This window comes from Mauremys reevesii, linkage group 1, assembly GCF_016161935.1.
Source record: "Mauremys reevesii isolate NIE-2019 linkage group 1, ASM1616193v1, whole genome shotgun sequence".
NCBI lineage: Eukaryota > Metazoa > Chordata > Testudines > Geoemydidae > Mauremys > Mauremys reevesii.
In genome coordinates this window covers 287745864-287762562 of record NC_052623.1, presented here as the reverse complement: position 1 = coordinate 287762562, position 16699 = coordinate 287745864, and the positions used below count along the sequence as shown (strand labels likewise).

The window sequence follows — 16699 nt, the reverse complement described above, 5'->3', positions numbered from 1 at the left end:
TATATATCCTCCTTTCCCCTCTAAAACCAAACCAAACCAAAACAGTATGAGGACCAAAAAAATGCCACTCAGACAAGCTAACACAGTAAAAGACGCTGTTAGAAACAAAAAGTCATCTTTTAAAAATTGGAAGTCAAATACTACTGAGCAATATAGAAAAGAACAAACTCTGGCAGGTCAAGTGTAAAGACAGGTCAAATTAGGCAGGCCAAAAAAGAAGTTGAAAAGCAACTAGAAAAAGACAAAAAAAAATAACAGAAATTTTTTAAACATGTATCAGAAACAGGAAGCCTGCCAAACAATCAGTGCAGCCACTCGATGATTGAGGTGATAAAAGAATGCTCAAGGAAGATAAGGCTGTTGTGGAGAAGTTAAATGAATTATTTGCATATACCTTCACTGCAGAAGATGTGAGGGAGATTGCCCATCATTCTTTTTATATTACAAATCTGAGGAACTATCCCAGATTGAGGTGTCCATGGAGGTGCTTTTGAAACAAACTGAAAAATTAAACAATAATAAGTCACCACAACCAGATGGTATTCACCCAAGAGTTTTGAAGGAGCTCCAATACAAAATTGCAGAACTACTAACTGTGGTAAGTAAATCACTTAAATCAGCCTCTGACTGGGAGATAGCTAATGTAATGCCTTTTTTTTTAAGGCTCCAAAAGTGATCCTGGCAATTGCAGGGCAGTAAGCCTTACTTTGGTACTAGGCAACATGGTTGAAACTATAGTGAAGAACAGAATTATCAGACACATAGATGAACACAATGTGTCAGAGAAGAATCAACACAGCTTTTGTAAAGGGAAATCATGCCTCATCAATCCACTAGAATTTTCTGAGGGGGCCAACAAACATGTGGACAAGGGAGATACAGTGCATTTAGTGTACTTGGATTTTCCGTAAGCCTTTCACAAGGTCCCTCACCAAAGGCTCTTAAGCTAAATAGGCAGTCATGGGACAAGAGGGAAGGTCTTTTATGGATCAGTAACTGGTTAAAAGATAGGAAACAAAGGGTAGGAATATATGGTCAGTTTTCACAGTGGAGAGAAGTTAATAGCGGGGTCCCCTATGAATCTGCACTGGGACCAGGGCTGTTCAACATATTCATAAATAATCTGGGGAAAGGAGTAAACGGTGAGTGGCAAAGTGTGCAGATGATACAAAATTACTCAAGATAATTAAATAAAAACTATCTATGAAGAGTTACAAAAGAATCTCACAAAACTGGATGACTGGCTAGAAAATGGCAGATGAATACAGTGTTGATAAATGCAAAGTAATGCATCCTGGAAAATATAATCCCAACTGTACATACAAAATGATGGGATCTAAATTAGCTGTTACCACTTAAGAAAACGATCTTGGAGTCACTGTGGATGAGTCCTCTGAAAACATCTGCTCAATGTGCAGCAGCAGTCAAAAAAGCTAACAATGTTAGGATCAATTAGGAAAGGAATAGATAATAAGACAGAAAATATCATAATGCCCCTATATAAATCCATGGATGCCCACATCATGAATGTGTGTGGAGTTCTGGTCGCCCCATATCAAAGGAGATACATTAGAATTGGAAAAGGTACAGAGTACGGCAAAAATGATGAAGGGGTATGGAACAGCTTCTGTATGAGGAGAGAGATTAAAAAGACAGACTTTTCAGCTTAGTGAAGAGACAACTTAGGCGGATATGAGAAAGGTCTATAAAATCATGAACGGCATGAAAAAAGTGAATAAGGAAGTGTTGTTTACGCCTTCTCACAACACAAAAACCAGAGGTCACCCAAAGAAATTAATAGGCAGCAGGTTTAAAACAAATGAAAGGTAGTACTTATTCACACAACGCACAATCGAACTGTAGAACTTGTTGCTAGCAGATGTTGTGAAGGCCAAAACTCTAATGGAGTTCAAAAAAGAATTAGATAACTTCATGTAGGATATGGCTACTATTAGCCATATGGCTATTAGCCAACATGGTCAGGGATGCAAATCCATGCTCTAGGTGTCCCTAGCCTCCAACTGCCAGAAGCTGGGAATGGGCGGCAGGGATGGATCACTCGATGATTGCCTGTTCTGTTCATTCCCTCTGAAGCACCTGGCATTGAGAAGACAGGATACTGGGCTAGATGAACCATTGGTATGACCCAGTATGACCATTCTTATGATGTTCTGTGTCTGCCATCTGTCGCGTTTGCTCTGTTGATTGTTGGGTTTTTTTTTGACGAACAAACTGTAGATGTTGATGGTTTCTGTTGAATTCTCTGCTGGTTTTGATCAAATATGACCTGAGCAATTAATTTTTTTTCATTACAACAGCTGGAGTTTTCCATCCTTTTTTCCCTCCATTCACTTTGACACAAACATGGTCACCAGGTCATAAACCCAGAAGTTCTCTAACTAGAGACATCTGTTGTAAAAAGATTTGTAAGCTTTTTTTGCTTTATCATCTGATCTGGCTATTCTTCTCATGGATGGCCACTTCAGAGATAGGTCCTTTTCCAAAGTCAGAACTGTAGTTCTGAGTTGTTTTCCCACCAGGAATTGTGCTGGACTATATCCAGTAGCTGCTATTAGTGTTGATCTGTAGCTCAGAAGAGCAAGGAATGGATCTTCCTGCTGTAGGATTTTCTTGGCTATCTATAGAGCTCTACCAGCCTTCCCATTCATTTGTGGATAATATATGCTGATAGTAATATGATTAAAATCATATCATTTCAAATGTCTTAAATTCCACTGCTGTGAACTGTGGTCCATTGTCCATCACTAGTTGTTCAGGAATACCAAAATGTGCAAAAGTGCATGTCAGTTTCTTGATAACACTGCAACATGTTATGTTTTTCAAGTAAATTATTTCTATATACCAGGAAAAAATAGTCCACTACGACCAGGTAACGATGTCCTTTGAATTCACATAAATCTGCAGCTTATCTTTTCCAAAGTCTGTCTGGTAAAGGTGTTGTTATTAAAGGGTCTTTGCAGAACTAACAGACTCACACAACACAATGTTCACACGCAGATAGTGTATTTTTTATATCCTTGCTGATGCCCGGCCACCATACTGACTGGCTGGCATTTAGTTAGTCCTTGATGTCCTTCATGGATGAGGTTTAGGATTTCTCATCTTATTTAGTTTGGAATTACAATGTAATTGTCTTTAATCATGAGTCCATCTGACTTGCTTAATTGTCCACATACTGCAAAGTAGTCTCTTGTCACTTCCTTGGTGTCCTTTAGACACTCTGGGCAGCTGGGCCTAACATAACTTAGAACTTCTTGAAGTTGTGTGTCTGTTAAGGTTGCTTGTTGTAGCTGGTGTAGTCACTTTTCTGACACTGGTCTGTATGTGTTCACACCATCCATTTACTCATTAACTTCATCTTTGAGCTCATGGATAGTTGAGTGTAATGCTGGGCTCCAAGACAGAGTGCCTGCTACTATCAGATTTTTTCCAGGAACATATTTAGCAATTGGGTTCAATTATACTAACCTTATCAATGGATGATGGTATATCAGCAATGCTTGATGCTTGTCTTTTCAGCTAATGAGGGTTACAAACAGATTATGGTCTGTTATCAGCGTAAACAAATCCAGTCCACAAATATATCTGTAAAAGTTCTCACATGTCCATATGCTTGCCAGGTACTCCTTTTCTATCTGTGCATGTTGTTTTTTCTGCTTCTGTGAATGTGAGAGCAAAATGCAACTGGCTTCCACTGAGTTCAATGTTGCTGCAATAATAAATCACACAGGTCAAAGCTGCTTGCAGAAATGACCCTGCTGATAGTGGGAGGGAGGGGCAGAGTGAGGGCAGCTGGCTTCAGCCATGTTACTGAGCATGCTAAGTCCATGTGAGCATGCTGAGTACAAGCCAAGCGGGAGGGTGGGGAAAGGGGGTGGATGGGCCCTGTATCTCCCCCCCCCCCATATACACGTCACCTCTAGCTGCTTGCATCTGCACTGACCATTGTGGATTTGTTCACATCATAGTACTTGAGGACTGGAGATACTGAGATAATTTCTTTTACCTTTTTGAAGGCAATTTCTGTCAGACTTTAATAGTTCACTCAGTGGTTTTGTCACTATAAAAAGGTCTTGGATCAATGAAGGCCATTTACCATCCCCAGCATGTGTCTCAGTTCTGGTACATTCATTGGTGTATTCAATTCACAACTGACTAGTTTAGCATTTCTAAAGTGGAATGGATAGGCTGAGGAATATCCTCTGTAACCAGCATGATTCCTAGGAATGTAGCTTCAAGGCTGGAATGGCTGTTGTCGTGACTAATATTACGCCCTCCCCATGACATGGAAATCCCTGCTGAGAACGTAAAAGTGAGAACCCATGTTTGGGACCTAACTGGCAGCAGAGCACATGCACATGCCAAACTGCCATTGGGGAATGGAGGACATTTAGAGACACTTCAGCTCTGTGTCTGATTGGTGACCTACAGGGATAAAAGAACTGTCATGGCCTATCTACCCTTTTACTGTTCTGCCTCTACACAGGGCTTGTAATGCAAGGATATATCCAGCCCCAAACCAAGTGGCAAAATTTTCCTTTTGTGCAGGTCCTTCATGGAAGATGATAAACTGGCCCCAAGTCTTTGGAGGACATCTTTGCTCAAAAAGTCACAGAATGAATAGTATGTAACACGTTATTGTAAAACAGTTTGGGATCTCTTCTTTACAAAAAATGAGATATGTAAACACATTCTATTGAATCAACAAGCTCTTCATGGTTGTTTCTGTGGTAGAATAAGGATTCTGTGGTATTTTGACTGCACTGAGGTGTAGCTTTTGACACCAAGAGAATACAGAACTGGCAGCAAACCTCCAACTTTTAGGTTGCCAAGAACCTAAAATTTAATAATTACAGCACAGTTAGATACATAGAGAATGAACAGAAAATTGATACATGATGTGACAAAACAAACACAGAGAAAAACAATAATAATTATTTTTTGTATATAGTGCAAATGGAGTTTGTTGCAAAGTCTTTCTCAACTAACTCACCCATGGAAATGCTTAAAGATGTGATGCACTTAAGCTTCCCAGAAAATACATCATGACTACAGAAGAATGATTTCTGAAGACTTTTGAATAATGTTATTAATATAATGTATGTGTGACCAATAATATTTTAAAAGACTCACTTAATCATTTCCCCCATGAGCGGTATTCTTTATAAAGCACTTAAACAAGGTAATTTTCAATGACAGCAATTAGATCCCCCACTCTTGCATGTTCTTCTCATCTGTTTATATAAAATGTGGTCAAACTGTTGATTAATTTTTGTCTAAACCTTGTCAGATCTTAAAAGCCCAGCAGAGTAGGCATTAGAGCCAAATCCTGCTCCCATTATAGTTACTAGGATTTGCTTATTGAGTTCAATATAGCAGTATCAGGCCTTTAGTGACTACAGTACATGAAATGGAGACCCTCGAAGGAATAGCCAGATGCTGCGACAACTGTTCTTGGGCACATGGTCTGTGGAAATGACAATGACATTAGCATTGGTCTCTCTGAGTAAATGTGAAGTTACAGCCCCAGCATGATGCATGGGGATATTGTGTTGTTACAATTGCTGTCTCTGAGATGACAAGTAAAACTCAGAGCCTGACGACTTGTAGTTATCTCAAGGCAACTTCCATAAAAGGGTGTTATCAGCCTTGATGCCATAGCCAAAATTTCTACTTAGATATTTAGAGTGCGTCTAGCTGAAAAACAATCTCCTTTTTCATTTTAATTGTTTTTCCCCCACTTTCCCCTCTTAAAATACTGTTGTGTGGCTTTGCATCAAATTCCATTACAGCAATGATTCCACTGCAGTGGCTGTTATACTGTGTAGGTAGGAATCGTTGCCCCCACCAATGAAACACAACCACACCACCGTGATAGAATCTGTTGCAACACGACACAACAGTATTTTAGTGTTGTAAGTCAACATGTGAGAGTTGATATTACAAATGAAAATGTTCAATTAGGCAGAATACACACATATGAGTAGGATTTTTGGTCAGAATACTAAGGCCAGTCTGCTTGGGCAAAGACCCTGTTGTACTTTCTCAAAAGCATTTGGAATAACTTTGTGTTGTCTGGCCGACATTCTCCCTGCAAAATAAAACAGGTTTGAATGTCCAAAGGTCAGATTCTCCCCTCCGTTGCACAAGATTGTATATAGCAGAGGGGAGACTGTGGGCCATTTTCACTAGTATTGCCCAGCTGGTTTATGTGTTGCTTAATTGCAGGGAGTGTGGATGAGGGGGAAAGGGTATGGCTGGGCCATTCCTCTGTAAACCATAACAACACTGTGCTAGAGGTTAGAACACAGATAGAGGTTTATAGGCTCCTATTGCCCTAGAAATAATTAGCTTAGCCTTTCACTTCAAATGATAGAGATTCATGATTTTAGATCCAGGCGTACAGGTTCAATCATCACAGATTACTTGAGCAGGGATGTTACACGTATATCTAAATGGTGTAAAAGCCATTTGGAACTGTGGGAAGCCAGTGGAAGACAGAATGGCTTTCAGCTCTAACTTGTTTTGGCAAGAAATATGGCAATAGGACAATACAGGATACGTGGTAGAAGTATCTTATTGCCACCTTTATACTCCCCCCTGAATGTTTTACCAAGCATGCCTCGGCCAGATCAGAGAAACTGGCTTGGTATTTATATAGGGCTATATCTATAGAGACATGAACATACAGCTAACATATATGGAGGTAATACCCATGTGAAAAAAACCCATGTGATACATTTTTCATGCACCTTTGGCTGGCTCTTTACCTTCTAATCTACCTCCTCCTAAACAGGGCTGCTCAAAAATGTTGAATTAAACAGATTCCAATTGTAACATAAGGTTTTATCTAAATCTGAATTTTCCATGGGAAAAGACAGATTTCAGCAGAATTTTCTGCTAGGAAAAACAAAATGAAACATTTTGTTTTGGGATGACATTATGCATCCCTCTGAGCTACTACAGTGCCTCATAGGAGTTGTAGGTAAGGAAACCTCATGCCCCCATTCCTCTCTTATGGACCCAGCTACTGAGCCAGATGATTCACCACAGTCTCAACCTGTGACTGAGCTACTGCGGTTCATCATGGACAAAACATTTAATCTTAGGTCAACAAACTGAAATGAAATGTTTCATTTCAAGAATGTTTAAATGTTTTGTTTTGATGTTGAAATGAAACAAAACATTTCCAAAGTGAATGTTTCTGACCTTTTCATTGTGTGAAAAGTTTTGATATTTCAGCTTTTCATCCTATTTGAGATTAAAACAACTGTCAAAATATCAGAATTTCCCACAGTACAGAAATTCCATTTTTCAATCTATTCTCTCCTAAACTATTCTAAGGGCTTGTCTATGAGGCAAGTTAGTATGTGGCAAATCAGGATTTGAATTTACAGAGCACTAGCTTGCTTCACACTAACTCACCCAGTGGACCCTGCTACAGTGCACTAAACGTTCTGCAGGACTTTTGAAATGGGAGTATATCACAGTGTGATGTCGAACTGTTAGTGCACTATAGCAGGGTCCACACAGGATGTTATTTCACGGCAGGCTAGTGGGCTGTAGATTTATACAGTTTAGGTTTACACTCTGAGTTACCTTACACTAATGTTCCATGTAGACAAATCCTAACATTCCATATCTCTGCTCTGAATAGCGTCAAGCAGCCACCATTCTTTAAAAAAAAAATCAGTCTGTTACAAAACTGTTTCCTTTTTCTATACCCCAAATGTGGAATTCTCCCCTCCACCCCCAGTTAGACCTGTCCTACACCCAACATTTATAAGATTCAGCTATAAGCAAGTCACACCTTTTCTATACATTAAAATGCCATGACCTTAAAGTCAGTTAACTCGCAGCCCTGACAAGGTGGAAATAGAAGCATTACACTCTTGGAAAGGGAATACTTCTAGCTTCTAGGTATAGGGTCTGGAATCATAGAATTGTAGGACTGGAAGAGCCCTCGAGAAATCTTCTAGTCCAGTCCCCTGCACTAAAGGCAGGACTAAGTATTATCTAGACCACTGTGACAGGTGTTTGTCTAACCTGCTCTTAAAAATCGCCAATGACAGAGATTTCACCTCCTCCCTAGGCAATTTATTTCAGTACTTAACCACCCTGACAGTTAGGAAGTTTTTTCTACTGTCCAACCTAAACTGCCCTTGCTGCAATTTAAACCCAAAATAAGCCCTCTTTTCTTCAGCTGCTTCATATAGCTAAAGTTCTCTATATATTAACCTCATGAAATCTCTTACATACGTGTTTGCTGAATTTCTGTATATAGTATGTATGGTTGTAAACTACTGGCAGTTCTCAGGACTTATTTATTATACAACTAAATGCTAAAAACTACTATGTAGCAGAAATCCCCTACTGCTTTTACTTTTTTCAGCCTTTAAAATATCATAAACCCTACTAATCTCCAAAGGATATTACTGACAATACTCGTTTATGCAAATTATGCTACAGCCAAAAGCTCACTAAACCTAAACTTAACAGCTAAGAGAAGCTACTACATATTGATACACACACACATACAAACATAAATACATCTATATACAGTCCTTAAAATGCATTTTAGTAATGATTACCTTAATAAAATATCACTCATTGCTAGCTAAACACAGATATACTTTAGGCTAGACTTTAAATAAGTGTAGGTGAATTTCACATAATATTGCACCTGCTAGTCAAATCCAATATGAAAAGACCTAACCTGCAGTGTTCGACACTTCTAACAACAATGAAAAAACATACTATTCTATGAATATAACTAATGTATTCATAAAGTTTTGTGGAGTACCGCTCCTCAAATATTAATTTGTGGTATTAATTTGTGGTAAACTCTTGCAGGACTTGCACAAAAACAGATGTGCATTTACATTTTAGAAATCTGTACACTGAATACTATAAAAATTCCCTGGCATTCCAGATCAAAACCTCTATTACATGTAGTAACTTTTTTAAAAAGTCAAGTACTAATGTCTAGTTAGGAGAGAGAACTGATGTTGCTACCTCTTCAGTCACAATTCCGCAGCAGGGAATTGCAATTTGAGATGCCCATATTTTCTTAGCAATTACTTGCTTCTTGAAATACACAACACAGACTAGCATCTCCATGTGTGGGAGATATGTTTTCTTAGTGCTTAATGGAAAGAGGTGTTTTATAACAAAAACTAGTAGTGGCCACAAATAAGTTCTGATGACCTAATTTTTATGTAAAATCCTTACTCACCCCCCAGAATGAAGCTAAGAAATTAAATATGAACATTTCAGTTGTTAGTCGTGCTTTGTCAGAGATTTTCTTTGGATGTCCTACTTTCAGTATGTACAGTACACTCCAAGAACTGAGAAACAATACTGCTGCTCTGCGATATCGTAAGTGTGGTAAAGCAAGGAGGTAGCCTGCTGAGTAAGCTTCTTTCCATACTGTACCTTTTCATCCAAAGCCTTATGGTGCTCAAACAAAGATTTCAGTGCTTTGAGAACTTCAACTTCACTGGAAACTCCTGAGGGGGACTGTGCTTGCCGTTTCACTACCGTCATCCTCAGAGACCTTTCATGTCTTGAAACAAGGCACTCCAAATGCTCCAGTAACAGCTGTTGGGTTTAAACATAAAGGGACATCATTCATTTGTACCTAAATGTCATAAGCATTATAATTACAAACTGCATGCTACCAACTGACAATGACTTTGGCAACCTCCCTAGCTGAGGAAGCCTAAGACTCTATTAGAGATACTGCCAGCATTCTCTGACTCCAAGTCAGAGAACATGATCGAAAATAAAAAAAGGAATTTTATTCAGATCTTCTTAAAAAACTGCTGTGAACATTTGAAAACAACAAATTGCTCTACTCAGATTTATTGTTGCCTGTCTAAAATCCACTTAATATATTTAAATGATTTTTTTAGTCACAGTAATCAATGGAATGTTAATAACAAAAATAACTAATATAGCTAACCAACTAATGCAGTCTATAATTAATGCCTGAAAATCAGACACGTAATTGTAATTTGTATTTAATTTATACTAAAACTTACTTAACAGAGAATGCAAAAACAAGCAATGTATTTTCATTAAAGTTGTAAAACACTGTATTTATTCTAAATGCATGTTGCATAGCTAATGGTGCATGTTAATATGGCAAGCTCTAAAATATTCACTGTTTTTGTTATGGAATGTGCAATGTCCACAAATGTTGCTAAGTACATTCTTTGTGATTTCTAGCCTACATTCAGCTGAAGAAAATGTTAGAATCATATTTTTATGGACATCTTTTTGCTGATATATTGAAAATCTATCTATTTGTATAAGGATATCAATGCCATCCCTGTAATATCCGAGCATGAAAGTGGTTAGTTGTATTTGTATTAAAAGTGAATGGCTAACTTCAAGAGTCATACTGTATAATAAGAATACTTTAATTATAGTATAATCACAATAGTATTCCTTTTCAACATGCAATTACATCTAATTCATATAACTGGAAGCTTAAAAGTTACATGACTGATTTACTTATTACTCCTTTGATGTGGTTCTTAATACATCTACTATCAGAACACAAATCTATTTACTACATATATGTTTGCATATATTTATTCTCAGTCATATAGTTAACTTTGCAGTCTTATGAGTTAGTGATGATAACAAGTATGACAGAAGCATAACCAGAGCTATAACTATAACTATAACAACAATGTCACTATACTGAAATTACAGTATCCTTAATAAAATGGGAATGACTCATGTTTACCATTACTGTACTTTAAAAACACATCCTGCCAGTAGTTTACAACCATTCACCAAACACATGTGTAAGAGATTACATGAGGTTAATATATAAAGAACTTTAGCAATACCACACAGCTGAAGAAAAAAGGAAAATGTTTTGCCATTCTGGAGTTAAGAAAGCAGATTAACAAAAGCAATCCACATGAAAAGATGTGCATGAGCTTGCTGTACTGCAGTGGTGGGCAACCTGCCGCCTGCGGGCCACACAAAGCCCATCAGGGTAATTCGCTGGTGGGCCACGAGACAGTTTATTTACATTGACCATCCATAGGTACAGCCGCCCGCAGCTCCCAGTGGCTGTGGGTCACTGTTTCTGGGAGCTACAGGCAGCCGTGCCTGCGGACTATCAGTGTAAACAAACTGTCTCACGTCCCACCAGCAGATTACCCTGACGGGCCGCAGGTTGCCCACCACTGCTCTTCTGGGTTGTTAGCTGATATAACGCAAGTTGAGGGACGGCAGATGCAGGCTTTTTGACACAGGTTTGGCAAGCAGCTTTAAGGTGCAAACAGGTTTTGAGCCCCATCCAGGAAAGACTGATGAGGGGCCATGCTGATTCACATTAGCAAGGGAGCACAGTCTTAAATTCACTCCTATTCAGAACTGCACTTAAACATGTGCTTAACTGCTTTCCTAAATGTGGGCCTAAATGAGAGCATCTCCAGGCCATGACTCTTCATTGCTGCATCACTTTATTGGAGTCTAAACAATCTGACCCTACATTTCACAGTTATCATTACACACAAAATATTTAGTTAACTAGAACCTTAACTTAAAGGTAACATTAAAGATTAAATATGTATAATAGTAAAAAAAGACCCCCTAATATTTGAAAAAAAAGAAAGTGACATTTAAGAGACAGATAAATATTCAAATATACTCACACTAAATCATAAAATCTGTGAAATTAATGTATCTGTGAAAAATATGCTTTTGCATATTTTATCATATAAAGAGAAATAAGCTGACGTCATAGATAAGTGTTGAAAGAACCATGGGGAATTATAGACTCCTTGCAAACATTCAACATCCGTTCTTACCGTATTGCTTACGGAAGTGTTTCAGTTAATAGTTGTTCATTTTTCTGGACATTAACTCTGAACACTGGCATTTTGCTAGTCACATGAATGCTCAAGAGGACATGTCCACATTCTCTGGCTTAACAATGAGTTTAGTTATGCTTTTCAATAGAAATTGACTCCCTACTGAGAGTCCCATATTTTTTTCCCCCACAATCTATAAAGACAATGGTTATGGCAGGGTTAAGTTGGCTGACTTGAAGGCCTTATTAAATGACACTCCCAAAGGATCATCCAATGGTTAGAGTACTAGCCTGGACCATGGGAGAATGGGGGTTCAATTTTCTGCTGCACTACAGACTTCCTGTGTGGCTCTGGGCAAGTCACTTAGCAGTTTAGTGCCTCGGTTTCCTATCTGTGAAAAAGAGAATGTGCACCCCTGCACCTCACTCCCCTGCCCCAGCCCTGATCCCCCTCCTGTCCTCCAAACCCCTCAGCCCCAGCCCAAAGTGCCCTCCCGCATCCTGAACCCCTCTTTTACAGCTCCACCCCAGAACCCACACCCCCAGGCCAGAGCCCATACCCACTCCCACACCCCAACCCCCGCCTCAGCCCAGAGCCCCCTCCCATACTCCAAACCCCTCAGCTCCACCCCTCAGCCCAGAGCCCCCTCGTGCACCCCAAACCTATCATCCTTGGCCCCAACCCAGAGCCTGCACCCCCAGCCGGAGCCCTCACCCCCTCCTCCACCCCAACCCCCTTAGCCAGCCTAATGAAAATGAGCAAGTGAGTAAGTGAGGGTGGGGAGAGCAAGCGACAGAGGGAGGAGGGATGGAATGAGTGGGGGCAGGGCCTTGGATAAGCGGCATGGCAGGGGCAGGGCCTCAAAGGAGGAGCAGGGCAGGGGCGGGGCAAGGGTGTTTGGTTTTGTGCAAGTAGAAAGTTGGTAACCCTAGATACATGGTTTCTTCATTCAAACGTGAAGATCTATATATTCCATAGAGTTACATTCCTGAAGCACATGTCAGCAGAATACAGTAAGATTTCATGTCACAACAGTTTTGCAAAAGAGCTGGTCTTAGAATCACAGCATAACAGGTCTGTTAAGAAAAGCTTTAGAATTTTTTTTAAATGGTAATTAAAGGTTCACTTTAATCAGCATCAAGAAGTGCTGCAGACAGTCTGTTCTTTCACACTGTGTCATGCTGCGCCGACATTAGAACTGCCACTGGGATAGCTGCATGGCAAAGAAAAGAAAATGGAGTTCTGGTGCTGCAGCAAGAAGTCTGAATGTATCCAGGCAAAGTATCAAAATGTTGCTACGATTTTTCTATTGGAAAAACAGTTTTTTCCAATGCATGATAAAGAATCTAAAAAGTACAAATGAATTTTACTTTGATCATTTGTGTGTCATAAGATCCCCAAGATGGAATTCATTATTATCTATTGCTGCTAGAGCTACACTTTAAACCCCACAGTGTTAGCAAGGTAAACAGTTGAATTAGCATGGTGTGTTTAGAAATCCTGAGTTCTGGCGACCACAAAGTGAAAAGATCTCTTTGCTATTTTAAAAAACAAACAAATCCCAACCCCACACATTTAAGAATGAACTAAGCACCTTTTAAAAAGTCTAATAAAAACAAAAGCCACATGTATGGAGAGAGCATTTCTAGGATTTCCATAATTTTCTTCATATATTGTGCAGACAATTAAGGCCCCAAATCAGCAAGGCACTAATACATGTGCTTGATTTTCATGGAACAGAAATATATGCTTAAAGTTAGTAAAGTTAGCTGAATTACGGACTTAACCAGGGAACCTATTCATTTACATAGGTCAGCAATGACATGTGGACTGAGCTTAGACAAGTGCACAGTTATTTTATGCATTATGAGCTGGCCCATTAACTGCATGAATTTGTGTAGCAATGAATGAAGCCAAGTCAGTCAGTCTGTTCCGGTGGAGTGCCATGGAGCCGCCCCCAACGGGGCTGTCCACGTCTATTTATTATAAGTGGTTACATAAATCATACTATTATGCGCATGTGCTAACATAATCCAACTACTTCGCCCCCTCCCCTGATTGGTGCCTTATGCCTGTGTACTCCAGAAATATGCACCTGGTCAGCGCTTATCAGTGAGTCTCCTGATCGAGTGTGGGGGTGTGGGAACCACTTCAGCCGCTTGAGAAGTGTAACATCCCTACATCCCCTCCTTTTCTGTTTTGTCGACCCGTGCCTGGTCCGCATGTTTCATGATTCTATGGGCATACATGACGGCTTGGAATGTAGGCAGGGGTTTGCGCCGACAGGGTGTAAAGCACATCCTAATATTATTAGGAATACACTGAGCAAAGCAACAAAAACCAATCAAGCAGGCGATAACAATCAAAGCATATTGCAAAACAATTCAGACCCATCCCATGGATGGCAGCCACGCCCAGAGGTCATCCCACCATGATGGGTTCCTGTCCTGCTGAATGTGTTGTGCCAATTCTTGGAGGTTATCTATGTGTGCATGAATCCGTTTAGAATTGTCTGTCAAATTAAAACAACACATGCCATATACCTCCTCACATCCCACATGGCTAAGCAATAGCAGGTAATCAATTACCATTCAATTATCTAATATGGCATTTATAAAATTAAACATCCCCGTTGCATGTGCAGCATCGCCCGGCGCCTTACATACTGGGACCAGGCAGGTGCCCAACAGGCCATGCATCTCAGGGGCCTGCTGTAAACAAAAGGAGGATTGATTGGCAAGTATCACAAGTCAAGCCCATATATTATAACACATACGGTTATGCAATTCGGGTTCGACCCTAGCCTGTAACACACAAAAACAACACAACAATATGGTAAAAAATTTAGCAATCAAACAAGCAAAGATAGCAGCAGTAAAATTCTCGGGGGTAGGCTTGGCCTTGTTATTCTCTAGCGTTTGCTGAGCCTGCTGCGCCAGTCGTTTCACCTGTCCCCAGGTAACCTTTGGTGCCGTCTTTGTGGCTCGGCACACTGGAAAGGTCTCGGTTAGGCAGATTGAAATTGGGTATCGGGTTCTTGAGGCTTTGATGCCACGTCATTGTGCCACGGTCGCACATTCTTGGCAGGGACCCACAACGGACCTGTGGGAGTAAGCACAGTGGCATGCCCTCGTCCCCAAATTCTCAATGGAACGGGGCCATACCAATTAGGGTCTGGGCTCTGCCTATATTTAACAGATGGGCATGGGAGCGGGGTTTCCGTCTTAAATGTCATTCAGTGGCTGTAAATTTCTAAAAGATATTTAAAATATTTAGGGTAAACAATACTATCGCTAATTAATTTTGCTTGGCTCCCATGGTTGGCCCATCATCCCCCACTGTTTTATTTTGCTTTTTGTAGGTACTCTTCAAGTGTATGATAGATCCGTTCCACAATGGCTTGACCTGTGGAATTATACAAAATACCAAAAACGTGATTAATTTGCCACAGCGTGCAGAAATCTGCAAATCTGTAAAAAATGTAGGCGGGGCCATTATCGGTATTTATCTGTCGGGGCGGCCCATTACGGCCACCGCAGCAAGAACATGATTAATTACATGTTTGGCCCATTTGCCCCATTGGGGGGTGGCCCAAATGTAATAAAAGTAGGTATCAATGGTAACATGTAAATGTTTCCAAAAAAAAAAAAAGGGGAATAAAACGTGACATCCATTTGCCAAATTTGATTGAATTAAAGGCTGCAGGGGTTAACACCCAATTCAAAATTATAATAAAAACTGGCACAATAATTACAGGTTTAAACAATATATTGGGCTTAAATTAAAGGGACCATAAAATGCTTCACTAAAAATTTAGCATTTTAATAAAAAATGCATGACTATCAATAAAATCCAAAAGGAACAGAATGGGTTAACTGAAAAAAGCTAAAAAACCCCAAAACACTGACTCAGTCAAGGACACCGCTTCGCAGAAGGGAGGGCTTGGCAAACAGCCAAGAAAAGCAGCAATGAAAGCAACAGAACTCAGCCAAACACTAACAAAATATATTAGCCAAAAAGGAAAGGGAAGGATCACCATCTGGGCCCAGGAGTCCCCTTGGTGCTGCTATTTTGGCATATGAGCCCAAATCTAAACATAAATTCTTCCCACATAATCACTATCTATTAACCTGGGGACTATCTAAACGCCATCTTTTCTAGCATGGAAACGAGGGAGGATTAGCCCCATCGTGCCCGGGGGCAGGGGTCCAAAAAATTAAATAAAAACCACCACCACCTCCCCGGGGAAAATAAGCTCCCTATCTTTAAAACAAGGAAAAATCATTAAAAAAAATCTTTAAAACCTATTATCATAAGCTAATAATCATATGGAATAAAACTGGGATTTGGGGTTCCACACTGCAGGGGTCCCATGGATTGCATGCATTAATCGCTCTAAGATCATGGAGCATTCGCCATTTACCAATTTTTCCTGATAACAAAAACCGGCGAATTCCAGGGGCTAGTGGATTCTTCCACATGGCCCGCCTGGTATTGTTCCTCACATAAGTGATACAATGCAAAAAACTTTCTCCTGGGACAGTGGCCACTATTCCACCCACACAGGGGTACTGATTAGCCATACAAGGGAAAGGGCAATAAACTCAGTCATAAATGGTAAAATATAAACAAAATAAATTAACTGAAAAAGGCTGAAGATAAATTTCTGGCCTCAGTCAAAAACACCACTAGCTACCAAAACTTGGCGAACAGCCAAGAGAAAGGGGGGGCGTAACTACACCCAAACACAAGCGGCAAAACTTGGCCAGGCACTAACAGCACTGGCCTCAATCATAAACAGTAAAATGCAATCCAAATTTGCTTAACAAGTCTCTTCCCCA

General features: G+C 40.0%; 1 protein-coding gene across 1 annotated transcript in view; it reads right to left on the bottom strand.

The window, feature by feature from the left end:
* Positions 1 to 16699, bottom strand: part of PPFIA2 (PTPRF interacting protein alpha 2) — a 618303-nt gene that overhangs the window by 238323 nt on the left and 363281 nt on the right. The window contains exon 5 of the mRNA XM_039497350.1: positions 9457 to 9621. Coding sequence (XP_039353284.1) covers positions 9457 to 9621 — 165 coding nt within the window. The remainder of the gene's footprint in view (positions 1 to 9456; positions 9622 to 16699) is intronic.